The sequence below is a fragment of the Nuphar pumila genome, chromosome 17 (genome assembly GCF_984573655.1).
Source record: "Nuphar pumila chromosome 17, dmNupPumi1.hap1.1, whole genome shotgun sequence".
NCBI classification, from domain to species: Eukaryota; Viridiplantae; Streptophyta; class Magnoliopsida; order Nymphaeales; family Nymphaeaceae; genus Nuphar; species Nuphar pumila.
In genome coordinates, this window is record NC_143265.1 from 62936932 (window position 1) to 62956608 (window position 19677).

The 19677-nt window shown below is 38.2% G+C and overlaps 2 protein-coding genes across 2 annotated transcripts; both read left to right on the forward strand.

Annotated features, from left to right (window-relative positions):
* The first annotated feature begins 8812 nt into the window (after positions 1-8812).
* On the forward strand, positions 8813-10053 carry LOC149812037 (beta-D-xylosidase 4-like). The gene is made up of 4 exons (XM_089992964.1): positions 8813-9217; positions 9717-9788; positions 9900-9905; positions 9991-10053. Exons 1-4 carry the CDS (start codon positions 8813-8815, stop codon positions 10051-10053), a joined length of 546 nt encoding a protein of 181 aa, XP_089849090.1.
* Positions 10054-10828: 775 nt separating this feature from the next.
* LOC149812038 (beta-xylosidase/alpha-L-arabinofuranosidase 1-like) lies at positions 10829-19463 on the forward strand. The gene is made up of 6 exons (XM_089993729.1): positions 10829-11147; positions 12155-12324; positions 12436-12533; positions 12965-13315; positions 17920-18336; positions 18657-19463. The coding sequence occupies exons 1-6, from the start codon at positions 10884-10886 to the stop codon at positions 19229-19231; spliced, it is 1875 nt and encodes a 624-aa protein (XP_089849855.1). The 5' UTR covers positions 10829-10883; the 3' UTR covers positions 19232-19463.
* Positions 19464-19677: the final 214 nt, after the last annotated feature.

The following is a 19677-nucleotide window of genomic DNA, read 5'->3' on the forward strand; positions in this document are numbered from 1 at the left end:
GGAGCGATTCTCGGTCAGAAGATTGAGCGACGATCTCATGTGATTTATTATGCTAGTAGGACCCTCTCTGATGCGCAAATGCATTATACCACCACAGAGAAGGAATTACTAGCCGTAGTTTTTGCTCTTGAGAAGTTTCGATCATATTTGTTAGGCTCCAAGGTCATCATTTACTCAGATCATGCAGCATTGCGATATTTGATGAGTAAAAAGGATGCCAAACCACGTCTCATTCGATGGATCCTTCTGTTACAAGAATTTGATCTCGAGATTCGAGATAAGAGTGGATGTGAGAATCTTGTAGCAGATCATTTATCCGGACTGACAGTGGAGACATCCACTGATCAGGGGCAGATTGATGATTCATTTCCGGATGAGCAGCTCTTTCATGTCAAGCGTTTGCCTTGATTTGCGCATATCATCAACTTTTTGGTGACTGGAGAGTACCCTTCGCACTGGAACCGCAATGAGAGAGATCAATTTTTCTCGCAGGTAAAGCACTATTTTTGGGAGGAACCAGAATTGTTTCGATTATGCCCGGATCAGATGATTCGGAGGTGTGTTCCTGAGGAGGAGTATGACTCCATTCTATCATTCTGTCATTCCTTGGCTTGTGGAGGTCATTTTTCTAGTCGAAAGACAGCCGCAAAGGTCCTCCAGTCAGGATTTTGGTGGCCGACATTGCATAGAGATGCTCACGATTTTTGTAGGAGGTGCTTGCGCTGTCAGCAGACGGGACGCATCGCCAAGCGTGATATGATGCCCCTCCTTCCTATTTTGATTGTTGAGATTTTTGATGTGTGGGGCATTGATTTTATGGGTCCTTTCCCGCCTTCGTTCGGATTTATTTATATTCTAGTGGCGGTTGATTATGTCTCCAAATGGGTCGAGGCCGTGGCCACCCGAACCAATGATCATAAGGAGGTGCTCCGATTTATCAAGCATAACATTTTTAGTCGGTTCGGAGTCCCTAGAGCGATCATTAGTGATGGTGGTACGCACTTTCGTAATGTACAAGTAGCTTCCTTACTTAGGAAATACTCGGTACATCATCGGATTGCCACACCCTACCACCCACAGACTAGTGGCCAAGTCGAGGTCTCCAATAGGGAGATCAAGCGGATTCTTGAAAAAACAGTCCGGCCAGACCGCAAGGACTGGTCTCAGCGCCTTGATGATGCCCTTTGGGCCTATAGGACTGCTTTCAAGACTCCGATTGGCATGTCCCCATACCGATTGGTTTTTGGGAAACCATGCCACCTTCCTGTTGAATTGGAGCATAGGGCATATTGGGCTATCAAGAAGTTCAATTTTGATATGGCCCAAGCTGGCGCTGAGAGGAAGTTGCAGTTGAGTGAGCTTGAGGAGTTGCGCAATGAAGCCTATGAGAGTGCCAAAATATACAAGGCTCGAACCAAGCATTTCCATGATCAACATATTGTGAGGAAGCAGTTCGAGCCTGGTCAAAAGGTGTGGCTTTATCATTCACGTCTCCATCTTTTTCCAGGGAAGCTGAAGTCTAGATGGGATGGACCATTCATAGTCCATAGAGTTTTTCCACATGGAGCGGTAGATCTTTTGGACCCTCGAACGGGTAGCATTTTCAAAGTTAATGGGCAGCGACTGAAGCCCTACATTTCTGATATGGTGGTGCAGCAAGACATTGAGGCTATTAACCTCATGGATGCATGAGGGGGAGCACAGGTTTGTATGTTGTATTTTTAGTAGGATCTAGTAAATATCATAGATGGTTTTTCGTTATTTTGCCTTGCTTTCTTGTATCTCATGAGTATATTGTTAGATCAGGTATCCATTCTTGTGCATTCGTACGACATGCATTTACATGTCAGGTGACTTCTACTCTTTTCTCCCGATTATCTTGTTTTTCATATGCAGTCCCTTAGTTTCATATAAGCATGGGGGAGTGCCACTGAGGACAGTGTCATTTAAGCATGGGGGAGGGTTTAGTTTGCACACCTAAACTTTTCATGTCGTTGTACTTGCATTTTTTTATGTCAACTCATTAAAATTAGGCTTTTAGGGAATGAGTTTGAACTTATATGACTGCTTTGCAACATCTAACGTTTTTAGAGAATTTTTAAGCCCCACAAAAAACTTTTTCTAACACGGATCTAGAAAACCATGGTTACTTATGTTGATTTCAAAGAAATGATTATAGATGCATGTTAGAGTCTATTTTGAATCACAAGTATGAATATGCACAGTTTTATTGTTGAAAACTAAGCAAATGAACAATATTACATTTATGAGCTCAAAAAGTGAAAAAGAGCATACGTTTAGTTGATTGATATCTTCGTACTTCCTAGTAGATGGGCTTAGACACAAGTTGAAGTGTTTGAGTTGCATGTCGAAAAGGATAATGAAGGAAGTCAATTTTTTGTCTACGTTGATATCTGTGGCCTATTTTGTTCGAGCAAGTAGAGCCTGAGGGGTGTTTACACCTGGTGCCCTAAAGCCATCTGGTTTGGGAGCCATCGGCCCGAAAACTCGTTACATGGACTTTATAGAGAGCCTAATAGATATTGACATTGCACATGACAGAGAAGTAGACTATACTTAAACTATAGAAAATTGAAGGTCTAGTGACTCGAGCAATTAAGTCTGAGGGATACTTTGTATCTGGTGCCCTAAGGTCGTCTGGCCTGGGAGTCACTGACCCAAAGCTCGTTACATGGGTCACAAAAACTGGAAATTGGGTATAGTGCTCAGAAAAAAAAAATTAAAAAATGTGGAAAATTGAAAATCAAGAAAGAGAAAAGAGCGTAAAAGAGAAAAGTTCATTGCTTAAAAGCAAATATTGAGAAAACCTGTGCAGAACACATATGAGTGAGGATAAGTAAATAATGATATGTATGTATTTGAATTTCTGAGGATGAAACATAAATGATTATGCTATTTAGAAAAGTGAAAGAAAATATTTTATTCTGTGGTGGCAAGTAGAAGACTCTAATCATGTTTTGATGATGCAATGGCATGAAATATTTGTGGAAACGAACTCCTTAACGGCCTAATGCTTTGTATTTTAAAATTCTTATGCATACTTGACACATATGTTTGTGGGTAGCATCACTGTAAACCTTCACGAGACCTTACTCGTCCACTGGGGTAACCCAGGGGTTTAAAGGGCTTGTTGCATACGCTAAATGCAACCGTGATTCCTACGAAAGTAAATTAGTTTTTTTTAGTTTATCCTTTTTGTTTTTGCTTCAGTTTGCTCGAGGACTAGCAAACGATAAGCATGAGGGTATTTGATCATGCATAATATTTGCATTTTATTAATCATTATTTATGCATGATCCGTGTTAAAAATCGCTCTAAAAACCCATTTTTATTGTTAGTTCAGAGAAATCGCATTGAATCAAATTTTATCATAAAATCGAGTTTTCAACGCTTTCTCTACGGTTTTAGTATTTTTATTAGATTTAGATTTTCTTAATGGTAGTTTAGTTAGCTTAGGTTTGTATTAGCTAATTTGTAATTTTTAATTAGTTTAGGAAGTTTTCTTTTTAGACAATAAAATAGGTTTTACTAAAGTGGGTCTTTTTGAAAACTATTGAAAAGTGTGGGACTGGTTTTGAAAAATTTGTTTTACCCTAATTTAATATTATAAGTAGTCTTCTACAGCAGAAAAGAGGGACGTCTCTCACTTTGGAATTCACGCAGCCCACTTTGAAGCTCTCTCTCTCTCTCTCTCTCCCTCTCTCTCTCTCTCTCTCTCTCTCCCTTTTCCTTTTCTTGTTCTTCTTGCTGTATTCTCCAGCACCGGTTCTTCCATCTTCTTCATTGGGAAGGTGCAGCAACAGCCAGGATTAACCAGTCTTTTCGCAACCCATCCATAGAATCACTCGGTGAGTGACCTTCTCCTTATTCCCATCTCTTTAACGTAGCTAGTTGCATAGAATCACATTGGCATATCGCATCTTAGTTCAGCAATACATATTTCTTTATTATCTGAAAGCAAAAAAAAAAAAATACAGAAAACAAAAGAAAAGAAAAAAAATATTGTGTTCACAGATTAGCCATTTTATTTCCATTCAACGTTCTATTCTATTCTGCATGTTATTCCATTCAGTAGGTTTTGTGCTGGTTACATCCATCATTTTATATTTTTTTTCCGTGTGTTATTCATTCAAATCAGCGTCTTTTGTTATTCAGTTTAGCATTTTTTATTTTTTTTGGTTGAGTATAGCATTGGTTCTTTAACATCATAGCAATGTCTTGTTTTCTTTAATTTTTTTTGTTCAGCAAGTAGTCTAAGATGTCCTTAGTTTATATACTATCAAATTAGTGGGTATAGAATAGTCGGTTTTGGTTTGATGTGTCATTTAAGATTCTTTTGCATAGGTGGGTGATTTTCCATTGCATTTTGGCTGGAGTGTTAGCTTAATCAATTAGGATAGTATTAATGCTAGTTAGGTAGATGAATCAGACGTGTTTATAATATAGATTTTTGTTCAGCGTGTTTTGCTTATCAGCCATAATGTTTGTGAGTCAAATGAAAACTCATGATTAATTGGTTTCAGCCTTTCTTTTTGGTTGTTTTAGTTTTAGCTTATTAAGTTTTTTTTTTCCTTTTTAAGTAGTTTACTACATTAGACGCTAGTTGTTTTGGGTATGTATTAACATTAGTTGATTTTTCTTATTTCACCTAAGATCAATTAATTAGGTAGCTAGTAGTATTATTCCATGTCTTACTATTTGTTAACACCGTACAACCTATAGTATTGATTAGTTCCATTTAGTTGATTAGTGAGTTTCTTGATTTCTTGTATTAGGCATTAGTTTGTTACATTAATTCATGAATTATAGTTAGTTAAATTGGTTTTGATATTTTGTCCTTTAGTGTTAGGTTGTCAGATTAGTTTGTTCATAGTCCAGTTTATGTTTAGTTTAGTTAGTTAATGCAAATCTTGTTTTTGCTGAATATTTTTAGTTATTAGTTATTAATTTCTTGTTTAGCTTCGTCGTACTGCTTTGTTTTTGTGTTTCTATGTTGTAGAGAAGCGGTGGAACGTGCGATAAAGCTATTTTCATACCTCAGAAAGACCCTTCAGGGAGCCCTCAGAAAAACAAAAGTTCAAGAAAACATGCATTACCTCAAGAAGGGATAAGAGGACTCGAAGCACTGAAGCCTTCTCTTTTCTTTTTAGATTAGGGTTCTATTTCTGATATTTATTCATTTAATTGGGTCTGTAATAAAACCATTTATTTTGTTTAAGCCCTCAGCGTAGGGCCATACTCCCTTAGTTATTTAATTATTTAATTTATTCTTTTACTTTTGGCAATAAAGAGTAGTTTAGCTTGTGTTTGAATACAAGTATTTCTCGTTCCCTGAGATCGACCCGGACTCCACCACTTGTGTGAGCCGGTTTTTATTATTTGATGTCTGGCCTTCACACTTGTTTTTATTAAAAATATTGTTTTAAAAAGCAGTTTTCAAAATTCACATCACAACCCACCCAGGATCAAAGGATATAGGACTTTCACCTTGATCCTGGAAGTGAAATTGGCCCCATAATCTCTCTTGATAAAGTCGTGAGCATGTGTTGTTCAACCTTCCACCCCTCTCGTAGCTATGACGACGTCAACCGCAGGGGTGTGAGTCTCTTTCCTGTATTACCTGCTATGATCACACTGTAAAAAATGATTAATTGGTAGACAAAATTTTCAACAAGGATGGTTTCGATTTCCTTGTTTAATTATACAAGTTCCATTATTTGAAATCCACAGGTTTTCGTCTCAGTTGGCTTGTATTTGGAAAGAAAAAGCTATATATATATATATATTCCCTTTCCTAACAATTAGTGAGCCACTTCATGTGCCCATCTCTTGTTTTTTCTTATAATGAAGACAAAATCATTTCACTTACAATTCACAAAGCATGTTGATATGAAAACGCTACGTCATTCTTGGCTACTAAAGAGTAGATCAAACTTCAGTCTCACAGCAAGAGATGTGCACTTTTGGTTAGGTTTTGAATTTATGGCATCAGTCACCCTACCGAATGAGCTTTTCAGGCCTCATTTCGTGCCACATTACGCAGCACATTTCTTAGATGGCAAAAAATGTTATCCAGGCCAATCTATTAGTAGTTAATTGGTCCCATGCGGAGCAGAAAAGAAATAGTTAAATATTTCCTGCTGAAATAAATTCATGTTTAATAATGCCAACCTAGTGTGGGTTGTCTTGAACCATAATTGATTGCATATTAGTGTCCCCCCCTCCCAGCTTTTACCACTATGGCTTTTAATAATTTCCATAACCAACCAGGCAAGGCCAGGTATGTTATTTTCCTTTTCCTTAATAATGTGTGGTGCAATGTGACACATGAACAACCATTGCAAAGATATATGATCACACATTCCCTGGGGCCCATTGTTTCAGGGATCAGAATAACTGCCATGACTAGGGATGGGCATCAGGCTGGCCCAGGCCCGTTTAGAGCTCGGTTTGCCGGACTTTAAGTGCGGCTCGGAAACCCGGGCTCGCCGGGCCCAATCAGGCCAAACTCCACTAATTAGTACAACTAATTAGATGAATAATAAATAATTAACAAGTTCTCATATGACCAACTGATTATCTTTTTAGTTTTCATAAAATTAATGCAACTAATTAGGTAAATAATAACAGTTACTATACAATTAATTATTTTTAAAATTTTATATTATTAAAAATTAATAAATAGCTCAGGCCCGTCAGGCCAGCCCGGTATCCCGCGGGATGACCCAGGCCCAGCCCTAGTACATAAAGGGCTGGGTTTTGACCCGGTAGCTAACGGGTCCGGACCTAAAACCTTGACCCAAACTCGGTCTATGGCGGGCCGAGCCGGGTCGGCCAGGCCCGTTGCCCACCCCTAGCCATCCTTAAGACATCATGAAGGAACAATGATTGCTTCAAATGAGTAACGTGAGTACTTGATCTTAGCCGTCCATGCCATCATGGAAATCTGATAATGACCACTTTCCCCAAAGCCCATATTCATATAATGAAACAAGGAACCCATTGTAATACACCACGGATGAAAATAGATTGGGTCTGGGTATCTTACTAGTGAGATTTGATAAAGAAGGTAGAATCAGATTCAATATACTTTGCATGGTCCTAGTGCAAATCGAATCTGAATCTGACAGATAATTCAACTCGATTCCATATAAGATATATTCAATTGGTAATCTAGAATCAATATTATCTTTTTTTCCATCTGGCTATGAATTCAAATAAATCAAATCCCATTAAACTAGATCCAACTAGGTTGGATTCAATAGTACCCATATACTAACTGAGTCCGACCCAGTTCAGTTTTCTTGTTAGAAAAAATTTCAAAACTACGCTTAAACTTGGAGCGCTAATCCAAAAGGCACCTAAGTTTCCAATATTGTTAAAAACACACCCAAACATTTTGGTGCTTAATTTAAAAAAAAAAAGGTTTGCTTCCATCAAAGTTGTTAAATGTGTGCTACAATTACTCAAACTAAGTTGCGTTTTTCATTATAGCCAAAACCATGGGTGTGCCTTTGAAAATTTCCTAAATTAAAACAATATTATTTTGAAGATAAATAAATAAATGTATCCTATTAACTCAACTTGGGTTAGTGATAACTCAAGTTATATCATCGAAGATGTGTTTTTTATTAGCGGGCATAAATGGAGGTGTCCTTTTAACAATACTAAAACTTAGGTGTGTTTCCTATTATCACGAAAACTGTAGGTGTATTTTTTGAAAATGTTTTTTTTTTTTTTTTACATATGGTGAGTTCGTCCAAACATCCATGACTATGAGCACACGTTACTTGACAATATTGGTTAACTGGATGGCGTATCTTCAATCACCTAACCAGCCACTCACCATTTCTGAGGCAGCTGATTGGCTTGGCTTCAGCTTCACGCGGAGTCTACCACTTGCAACACGGTCCCACGTTGACAGTTGCATCACATGGACACGTTAACTAAAATAGAGTCCCAGCACAACTTTGATGATACAAAATGTGACACACCATGACACATGGCAGACACCATTCATATTTTTATTATTTTTATGATTTAATAATTTTAATTTTTAACTTTTTTATCTATATATTAAATATGTGTTTTTATTATAAATATATTAAGTAATAATATTTTCATAAATTAAATGTTTGAACAATAAGAGTCTTGTCGTACTTACCAAAAAACCAATATTCGTATTTGAGTTCGTATCGTGCCGGTGCGCATGTGACATGGGTTGGAAGGAAATCTCCAAAATTCTCCAGGCCTGGAGTTTCCACAATACGGCCTAGTAAGCCGAGCTGAGGCAGAAAAGCACAGCATGTTTTCACGTGAGTGAACAATCGTGGCAAAGATATGAGCCAATGTCTAGCATCCCAATGCATATCCTTTGTACTTTTGGGTGCCGATCCAATCACCACCACAGGACCACTGGTGATTTTTTTTTATGTGTATTTTTTGTTTAGCTTTTGGCTCCTTTGTTACATTTTTAGAATCATAGAACCCTCTTAGATTCAAAACTTCTGACAGATTTAGCTCCCTCTTTCATTCCTCTTTATCCTGTACTTCACATTCATTATTGAAAATGAAGACTTTAGGAGTTACCCCAACAAAAATATTTATTATGGAATTCAATTATCCACCCTGGCTAATCACGGGTCGCCAAGAGGAAAAGAGGGAATGGCGTAAATTTTCCATGTCGTATGCCGCTGCATTCCACTATAAAAGGGAGGACTTCCACCTCCCAAAGAGCAGAATGGTGGCCATTGGAGCTGAACCCAAGTACTGAAATTGCAAAAAGCTAGAGATGGGTTCTTGCTTCAATGGTGTGATCTTGATGGTGGTGGTCTTCTTTTTAGGAGCTTCTTGTGTGTTAGGACAGAGCCCAGTGATTGCTTGTGATGCAGTGAAGAATCCCAGTGTGGGTACTCTTAGGTTCTGTGATGTTTCATTGGACATAGATGAGAGGGTCAAGGACTTGGTGGGGAGGCTGACATTGGAGGAGAAAATTGGGTTCTTGGTGAGCAAGTCAGGAGCTGTTGCCAGGCTTGGGATTCCTACTTATGAGTGGTGGTCTGAGGCCTTACATGGTGTCTCCTATGTTGGCCCTGGCACACACTTCTCTAGCCTTGTTCCTGGAGCTACCAGCTTCCCTATGGTTATTCTCTCTGCAGCTTCCTTTAACACTTCTCTGTGGGAAGCAATGGGAAAGGCAAGTTATTCCTCGACCTTTAATGGCAAAAATTTCTACAGCCTTCTTTCTCAGTTTTATATGATTCATGTAATTTAACTTCAGTAGTTTTTTCTTTTTCTTATCTGTTTCTCTAATGAGCATCACATTGCCTCCTATTTTTTTATTTGGTGATAGAATTTTGATGTGGTAAAGGAATGGAGCAGGGCTATAACAATTTATGGTCCAAAATATGAGGATTTCCTGATCAATCTAGTCATGATTGAGTTGATGCGCTGATATTTTCCTTCAGTTTTGGTAGTCTAGATTATAACATAATTAAATACTACAATTCGAAAATCCAATGATTATAATGGCGCTGCACGTCCCATGTTTATTTTTTGGTGGTAGTTTGGAATGCTAAAAGAACAGAAGCAGATGACGTCAAATACAAGAATAAAGAAAAGAAAAGGTGGATGGTAGAAGACTATACCAATTTAGTTTCTAAAATCTGAAGTCATTTCTGGTTTTTCATGTATAGGCTACTGGATTTGACTTTAGCATTTTCTTCTTTCTGCTTGATGTTTATTCTGTTGCCTTCATCGTCCATTTGGTATACTTGTATGATATGTTCTGGTCGTGTTGTAGTTCTTGTATAGTAAACGAATGCAGTAGCAGTATATTTCTTTTACTTTATAATGCTATTAAATTTTGAACATTACAGAAAAAGGTAAAGATAAAAAGAGGATAGAACAAAATTTGGCTTCTTGAAATTTGTAGCTTTTCTGTTACAGCTCATTTCTTCCTGATTCTAGTCACAAGCAGATGCTAATACATTAGGTTCTTCTTTCTTCTATTCCTTCTCAGTTCTCGTTTAGGCTTAGTTGACACAATGCTATATTATGGTGGCTTCAATGAGCTAATAGTTGTTGTTGCCCCCTGTTTTTGTTTCATTGCTAAATTTTACATCTCCGACAGATGGAAAAGACTTTCAACAATTTTGGTTTCTGAATATCAGTTGGCTTTCCGTTTCAGTTCTTTACTACTTGGTTGTATGGCTAAATTGCAAAATCCATGTGCATTCTCTTCTTTCTTTTCTTCTGGTTTTCCTCTTCTATGTAGTTGCACTTGATGCAATGGAATTGAACTGCTAGAGAATCAGTCACCTGTAGCGTAGTAGTGCACCTGGATTATGATATTTGGATTTCAAGAACTTCGTGGCCTTTACCATCAAATTTAATAGATGACTGAACAAAGTGTGGTTTGAATTTTTGAAGGACCAACTTTTGAAGCAAAAATTGCTCTATAGGGATCAATATTTTATGAAGACATTAAAAAATACCATTAACCTGATCTCAACTCAGCAGATTTGCCTCTTGTTGGGTGATTGGTACTTAATGTGTTTTTTAATAAATTACTTTTTTCTATTAATTTATTGCAGATTTTGTAACTTTGATGGCATTGATGGTGAAAGTAGTAAACGAAACCAGAGATCAGATTGTTGACGAAAATATTAAACATATGAACCAATAAATTGTATCCCGTTGAAGGGGAAAAAGGGAAAAAGAAGGAAATCTAATTGGCCCATGGATCTAGAGTTGATGATCTGCATTTCTAGAGATTGACCAGCGAATGCTGTGCTATGAGGTTAAGCAAAAATGAATTTTAACGATTTTGCTTACAGGTGGTTTCAACTGAAGCTCGAGCCATGTACAATGTTGGGTTAGCAGGATTAACATACTGGAGTCCAAACATTAATATATTTAGAGATCCAAGATGGGGAAGGGGACAAGAAACTCCAGGGGAAGACCCTTTACTTAGTAGCAAGTATGCCACCCACTATGTGAGAGGTTTGCAGGAGACAGACAGCGGTGATCCAAATCGGCTAAAAGTTGCTGCTTGCTGTAAACACTATACAGCGTATGATGTAGACAATTGGAAAGGTATTCAGCGTTACACATTCAATGCTCAGGTATTTTGAAAAGGTTTTCTAATCTGTTTTTCACATTGTTGTCTTGAAAATAACAGTATCCTGTTGGTACTTTGGCACATGTTTCTTCTTCATAAACATGTGTGTGAGATTTCTTTTCTGCACTTATTGGATGATATGCCCAAGATTATGAAACAATTGTTATAAAGCAATTGCTATTAATATAATTACTTTCCTTTCTTGCTTCAGCCAATTATAAATTCAGAGGGTCTTTTTCTCTTGGTTCCCTGGGATTATCATGGTTCTTCTATTTAAGTCATGTTGCTTGTTTGTCATTCTTCTCATGATTCAGAGGGGTTTTTTTTCTCCTAGTTTCCTGGGAGTATCATGGTTCTTCTATTTAAGTCATGTTGCTTGTTTGTCATTCTTCTCATTTACTATTTGTATCCTTCTATTTTATGTGATAAAAACAAATGATGAGAATGATGCTCATGTTTTCTTGATAAAGGTAAAGATTTGTGCACATACCCCAAAACCTTAGGCTGTGCATTATCCTCTTCTATTTTTCATGTTTATTTTTCTTACATGTTTGTAGACTAGTTAAATATGGAGTTTATTTCTTTTATAATAGAACTGAAAAACCGATAGAGAAAACTGATAGAGAGGTGTGTAAAGAATTAAATGATAAGTTGGATCATTGAAAGCATCTATTATCAATTGGTTTTTAAGTGTTATGAGAGTATTCCGGATCAATACATAGAATATTCAAGTCAATAATTTCATAAAATATGATAACCCCGGTGGTTTGGACAAGGTTGGCACCAAGCTCATAGAATTGGTGTCCAACAGTACAATGCAGTTTCACACCTACTTGGTGCACCATCCATCATCCAAATTATTTCAAGAAATTGAATTTTTGCATGACTGTTGAAGCACTAAAACATGTTTCTACTTTCAAATATTGCATGAAAGAAATCATTCACTTTATCAATTTTCTGTGCTCTTCCTACAGTTGGTGTTATTTGAATTTTTATTTTGGTTATCTTCAGGTTACTAAACAGGACATGGATGATACATATCAGCCTCCATTCAAAAGTTGTGTGATTGACGGGCAAGTTGCCAGTGTAATGTGTTCTTATAATAAAGTCAATGGGATTCCAACCTGTGCTGATCCAGACCTTCTAGCTGGAACTGTGAGAGGAGAATGGAAACTTAACGGGTCTCTCCTTTCAACAAATTACACTTTTCTCTTGCATCTTTTGGCAGACTAATGAGCTTATCCTTTTCATACAACTGATTCAAAACTTTCTGGTTCTCTTTGTGATTGTAGATACATTGTTTCTGATTGTGATTCAGTTGATGTGTTATATAATTCCCAACACTACACCCAAAGTCCAGAAGAAGCCGCTGCCAAAAGCATAATCGCAGGTTAGCTCTGCTAAAGATGGTCATGTGACATAACAAACTTTTATTCTGGTTATTTATCTTACACTAACTACAGGATCTTCTGTGAAAGACAGTTGCAACACAGCTACCATCAATTTCAAACTTTGAGATTCACATTTTTCACTATGAACCATTTTTGAATTGCATATCCTTTTCAAAATGTAGCATATCCAATGTAAAATTTCAACATCTTTGATGGAGTTATATGATATGGAATGTCACTGGTTTCATGGAAATCATTAAGATGGTGTATACAGGCCATACAATGGAACATCAGTTTTCACATTTCCTCTTCCCATAAATATAGACTTATTGAAGTAAAACTCAGCTTTTTTATTTTACATCTCAGAGAAATTTCCACTAAATTTAGTAGATTCCTTCTTCAGTAAATACTGTGTTTGTATATCCCTCAGGATTGGATCTCAATTGTGGATCATTCCTTGGCCAACATACTGAGGCAGCTGTGAAGGACGGAATCTTATATGAGTCAGCTATTGATGGAGCTATTTCTAACAACTTCAGAGTTTTGATGCGACTTGGATTTTTTGATGGGGATCCAAGCAAGCAGCCATATGGAACACTCGGTCCCAAGGATGTCTGCACTGCTCAAAACCAAGAATTAGCCACAGAAGCTGCAAGACAGGGCATAGTTTTGCTGAAAAACAGTGATGGATCATTGCCATTATCACCATCAGCAATCAAATCTTTGGCTGTGATTGGACCAAATGCAAATGTCACCAAAACCATGATAGGAAACTACGAAGGTACAAAAATTTTTGCACTTGTTTCTTGTCATTCAAAGTCTGGAGCTATTTATTTTGAAATTCCATACTGCATCACAAGTGTATTAAACTGTCAGAAGACTCAGAACCAATGGAACAGTGTCGACCAGGGACTAAGGGTACATTTGATTGCTCAGATCTCACACTCAGATTTGAGATACACGGATTGGATACATGTGCCACAAACTCAAATTTGAGGCACAAGGATTTGATACATGTATCTCATGTTTGTGTCCTGTTTTTCAGAAAGATTTTAAATTCATGTGTTGAAACGTGATCAGTCGGATCGTGCCCATATCGACATAGATTAACAGTTAATCTTATCTTGAACCGAGATTCATTGTTGCTAAAGCTTGTGCCAGATGTTGTAAGCATCTATAATCTTGGGCTGCATCCATCACAATACAGGCAGAACGATTACTAAATAGTCATCAATCTCTAGTAAGGCAAACAAAACATTCTTGGGCTTAGTTTTGTTACTAAGAATCTTGTACCAATTTGATGAGTGATGGAACTTCTCAATGCATTAAATAGAAAAGAAATAAAAAAAACGAACTGTGTCCAGCTGAAGTTAACCATAGTGGCACACATTATTTAGAGAAAATCCACATTGAAAGCTTCTGACTTGACCAAAGTATTGGAAGAAGAGTGAATGACTTGTCCTTTTTGAACCAATATAAGCATTTTTAAGGACTGGAAAACTCATGTTTGGTTCGAAACTGATGCTTCATTGAGCTAAATTCACATGCATTGTAGCAGGCGTGGACATTGATCCAGGTACTCAGTGAGTAACCCAGTATCCATTCTGATAGTAGTCAGGTCCAGCACCAACGGGGTCTTCGCTTGTTTCGTAGGAGCTGTTAGTGCAGGTCACCTTGTGTTGGGATATTGTAAGCTCAAAACCCAATGGTACGTTGTGTAACTAGTGGGGTCTGCCTAACCCCAGCTTGCCTATAAAAAAAAATTGTCAGGTCCAGCCTGAGTGCACAATCTGACTACTAATTGGGCCTTTAACCATGCCCCCCCAAGTAAGAAATGAATGGTCCTGGCCCAGCTTGGCCCACATGAAACGAGTACCTCGCGCGAGCCTGTCGGGCTCCTACCAAGCCGGCTTTCCTTGCCCAATGGCCATCCCTACATTGCAAGGTGCGGATGCCAACACTGAAGAAATGGCAGAGCCGGCCTTGCATCATTTATGTATATCTTATGACTCATGGGGTAACTTTCAAGGGTGTTAATCTAGTGCCAGACTATATTGATCAACCAGCATCTTTTTCAAACAAATGCTCTTTGAAAGCTGCAAATTTGTTGTGGTTTTTCCTAGGTGAGGTAATATAGCTAGATTGGATAAATCTTAGAGGGTAAAATGGCATCTTTACCTTTTCTTTGTTATTAGACAGTTCCTGCACTTGCTGTCAAATACAACATATTAAACTTTTAAAAAAAAATACGTCAATGTTTTCGTCAAATCCAAAAATACCTCTGCTATTGTGCAAATGGTAGCATGAAGTGATAGATAACTTGATTTTTTTTTTTTGAAAGGCAAGCTGGGGTTGGGCATACCCCTGCCAGTTATACAACTATACCATTGGGTTTTGAACCTGCACCGTCCCAACACAAGGTGATATGCACGTATCCCTGCTCATTTTCATAAACCATATGCATATGCATTTTTTGACCAAATTGTTATTGAACTTTGTGCCTTATGTCCCAGCCCTTTCCTTCATGTTGCATTTAGTCTTTAAAATTAGCTTGGCTTCATGTTTTTGATTCTCTGATAGAGCCTTCTATAAACCACTGAAGGTACTGATTAACAAGGGGCTCAGCCACATCCTTATCCGTCCCTGCCTAGGTGGACGCTGAGTGTTAGGGGTTTGTAGGATAAATATCAATGCCTCTCTTATCCAAGGTGCATGAAAGGTTCACGAAATTTGGACCCCATTGGGTAAGGATACTTCAAGCCCTTGAGGTTGCCCGCTCTATTTAGGTCTGGCCATGTCTAAAGTCCTAGGGACAAATATCCATGGTATTTTACTAATATTGTGATTTTATCATGATATTTTCAAAGTCACTTTTAGCTTAAAAATTGTGATATTTGTAATTTAAGACAATTTTTTGTGCTCCATGTTTTTCCTTTATGTCTATATATTACATATATTTTTATATGTATATATTTATGGAATATTCTCTTGATATTTTTTCAAAAACAAATTTTTTATTTATCACAAGATTCTCCCTCATCCAACAAACCCAAATCCTGATATCTGTGACATTTAGGTCATAGTAAATTTACCTCAAAGCTGCCTACAAGGGCTCCACTCATCTTGTAGGGGCAACTTGTGAACGCCACAAGTTGACGGGATGACATGAGTTCAAAACCCATGAGAGGTGTCCCACAGTCGCAAGGTTGAAACTGAGTGTATTTCCGGGTAGGCAGGGCAGACCTCAGGGGTTTTATCAACTGGAGGCCTGCCAATGTGCTGCTAAGAGGTCTCGCCCTTCCTAGCAAGAAAAAAACTGAAAGTATTTCACGGCCAAATGGGTCCATACTTGGAAGTTGAAACTAGGGATGGCAGTGAGGCGGGGCGGGGCTGGGGACAAGGTCTCCACCCCCGCCCCGCCTCAAGATTTTATCCTCCACCCCCGCCCCGCCTCCCTGGCGGGGATGGATTTTATCCTCCACCCCCGCCTTTATCCCCGTTTCATGTCCTCCATCCCCGGTTCAAACGGGGATGAGGCAGGGCGGGGCGGGGATATTGCTGGGAAAAGTGGTCGGGGCGGGGATCGTGGCGGGGACTGGGCGGGGCGGGGAAAAGTGTGCGTCCATCCCCACCTCCACCCTCGGACGGGGATGGATTTTAACCTTCGTCCCCGCCTCCATCCCCGTTTCATACCCTTCTCCCCGATCCAAACGGGGCGAGGCGGGGCCCCGCTTTCCCCCGGTCCACTGCCATTCCTAGTTGAAACCAGTCACAAATATGCTAGGATTTTGAAATCCAATAAATATTATTCAAAAATCTTGTGACATTATCTCAAGATTTTCAAAATATTACGTATTTCTAATATGTCATGATTTTATCGTGATTTTTTTTTGCTTTTAATTTATCAATACCTTTGTTTGAATTGATTCTATTATTTTTTAAATAATATGTATGCTGATATTTTCTCGATATTTGTTAGGGAAAAAGAAAACTTCTTTTTGGGTCGCGCATGTTCTTCTCACGCGGACAAAAACAAAAGTTTTGCTTGATGAAGAGAATAAAAAGCTCACCTTGAAACTGCCGCCCCTGATATTCATAGTTCAGACCATTTTATGCTTTTGACCAAGACCTTCTTTTTGAGAGGTTGGGAATTTACTCCTTTCAAGCCCCTGTGCAGAACATTAAAAGTACTCCTGCTTTTGACCGTGACCTAAGTAGTGGAGCCTGCTTTAGTGAACCCTTTTTTTATGTTTCCTTTTTTTTGCCCTTTTTCTGTGGCTTCTGAACTTAAAATCATGGAAGATCTAAAATGATCCATTGCACTTACGTTGGGTGTTATACCCAAGCGTTACTCTCTCTCTCTCTCTCTCTCTCTCTCTCTCTCTCTCTCTCTCTCTCTCTCTCTCTCTCTCTCTCTCTCTCTCATTGGCAAAAATTCCGAAATTAAAATGGATGTAGAAATGGATAATATTGAAAAATAATAGTTAAACAAAAAAGTTTCTACGTTCACCGTTGTTCTATGACTCGCTAGAATTGAAGGTGGATTTCATGATTTTTTTCTTTATTTTGAATATTATGGGTTTTTTTTTCTTCTTTGTCTCTTTCTCAATTTCTTTTTCTTTCTCATGGTCAATCATGTTTCTCTTGTATAAACTTCATATCATAATATATCCATCCAAATCATAAACTGCCCTCCTAACATTGAGCATTAAGAATCAGGCCAAGCTTGCTACAACTTGGGATAATTTCAACATATTCTAAAAGTTTACTGTTTTAGTATGTATGCGTTTACTACTTTGGTTCAATTCAAACTTGATCTGCCAAGGTTCTTTTTTTTTCTCAAAGTTTGTGTGAGCATGTGTGTCGAATTAATTTCAACTATTAGGAATTCTTTTTCTTTTTCCATAAAGACAAAAGAAACCAAATGACACTATAATGAAAAGGTGGCTGTGTTATTTTTGAAATTCTTATAAGCAGGTCAAATTTCATCAAAGACTACTATCTCTTCAACTTGAATAGGTGTTGGGTGAAAAAGTGAGCCTGCGCATGTGTCTGTGTGTGCGCGGTTATCATGACAATATACAACATAAATGCACTAAAATCATGTGCCATTTGCCTTTAACAGAGTAGATTTGTTGAATGATGCTGGCAGTAGGCATGTCCATGAGATGTTTTGAACCCTGATTGCACCTGACAGGATCCAACATTTTACAAGAAATAGTTGGATCCACTCTCAACAATTATTTCGTCTGTTGAGGGCCTTGCATCTCTTTGATGGACAGTTATGGTGGAATCGGACGTGCTATTTATTATGTGTTTACTGTAGTTCCACCCTGCAATCTAAGAAATGAAATATAATGGAAAATCTGGCTGTTGAAACTGCAGGCACCCCTTGCAAATACGTTACTCCTCTTCAAGGCCTCTCTGCTTACACTTCAACTGTCTATCAAGCTGGTTGTCTTAATGCATGGTGTTCCCCCAACAACTTTCAATCAGATGCTGCAGTAAAATCAGCATCAGCTGCTGATGCCACAGTTTTGATAGTGGGTGCAGATCAATCAGTTGAGGCCGAGAGCCGTGACAGGGTCGACCTAACACTTCCTGGCCAGCAGCAACATCTTGTTGAACAGGTTGCGAATGCATCAAAGGGTACTGTCATTCTTGTCATAATGTCAGGAGGGCCATTCGACATTTCTTTTGCGAAAGCTTCTAACAAGATCAATAGCATCCTTTGGGTGGGATATCCCGGCGAGAAGGGTGGAACTGCTATTGCTGATGTCATCTTCGGAAAGTATAATCCGAGTAAGTATCCAATTTTTTTGCCTTATACATAACCTTCTCTTTAAACGTGCGTAGGTGAGAGTAACACTAGTAGGATGAGTCTCTTTGAAGGTCATCTTGTTTCATCTAGCATATTATGTCATGAATGACAATATGATTATGGTGATGATGACAACATGATTTGCCTTGCACGTAACCTTACTAAAATTCTAAGTTAAAGAGTGCTTATGTGAGAATAACACTAATAAGATGAGTTTGAATTTCATTAGCATATTATGTTATGAATGATGACATTATTTTGATGATGACAATTATAACAACATGATGGTGGCATGAAACAGGTGGAAGGCTACCAATGACATGGTACCCTCAATCATTTGCAGACGGAGTTCCAATGACTAACATGAACATGAGACCTGATCCTGCCACAGGATACCCTGGTCGAACTTACCGGTTTTACACAGATGATACAATTTATTTGTTTGGTGATGGATTGAGCTACACTCAGTATAATCACCGCCTTGTTCGTGCACCCAAGCTCATTTCTCTGGCACTTGAAAGCGGACACCCCTGCCTCTCCCAAAAATGCAAAGCTGTAGACATGGCTGAGAATATGTGCCAAGCATTGACCTTTGATATTCATCTCAAAGTTCAGAATGTTGGAGAAATGCATGGGAGCCATACTGTTCTTCTTTTCTTTACCCCACCTTCTCATGCGGGTAGTTTGCCCAAGAAACAGCTTCTTGGATTTGAGAAGGTTTATGTCATGTCTAAAAGTGAAGCATTAGTTCAGTTTCAAGTAGATGTATGTAAGGATTTGAGCACTGTCAATGAACTTGGTGAGAGAAAGTTGCTGCTGGGTTCACATATTCTTCAGATAGGCAGCTTAAGTCATCTTTTAAGAGTGAGAATATGAATTGGGTTGCCATGGGCCTGAACTTAAATCAAGGTTTGCTAGGCTAGGTTTGAGATCAGTAACCATGGAGAATAAGTACAGCTTCCAAAGGAAAGGGAACTTGAGCTCAGAGAAGCAGAAAATGTACCTATTTTCTAATGTATGTTACAAACTTGCTATTTTTTCTGCAATTGAAAAGAATCTATGCTAAATCCTTTCTATGTAATGTCTCATCAATCTAGCTGGCTTAGAACACTTGCAGACTCCATTGCAGCTTGGTTCTTAATTTCAACTCAATTGGTGTCTTGATTCCTCCATTCAAATGTATGTAGTCTCCAAGAGAATAAAAGGCAATGCAGGTTCTGATATTTTTTTATGGTAAAGTCTTTTTACATTATGTCCTTAGTACCTGACCTGGTATACTTCCATACTCCCTCAATTGGCTTCTCACTTCTTAGATTCAAAAT

Coding starts and splice junctions, on each gene's coding strand:
- LOC149812038 (XM_089993729.1), top strand. CDS start 10,884: ATGTACAATGTTGGGTTAGCAGGATTAACATACTGGAGTCCAAACATT. Junction 12,325..12,435: donor GGAGAATGGAAACTTAACGG/GTCTCTCCTTTC, acceptor TTGTGATTGTAG/ATACATTGTTTCTGATTGTG. Junction 18,337..18,656: donor CTTCGGAAAGTATAATCCGA/GTAAGTATCCAA, acceptor GGCATGAAACAG/GTGGAAGGCTACCAATGACA.
- LOC149812037 (XM_089992964.1), top strand. CDS start 8,813: ATGGGTTCTTGCTTCAATGGTGTGATCTTGATGGTGGTGGTCTTCTTT. Junction 9,218..9,716: donor TGTGGGAAGCAATGGGAAAG/GCAAGTTATTCC, acceptor TTTCATGTATAG/GCTACTGGATTTGACTTTAG.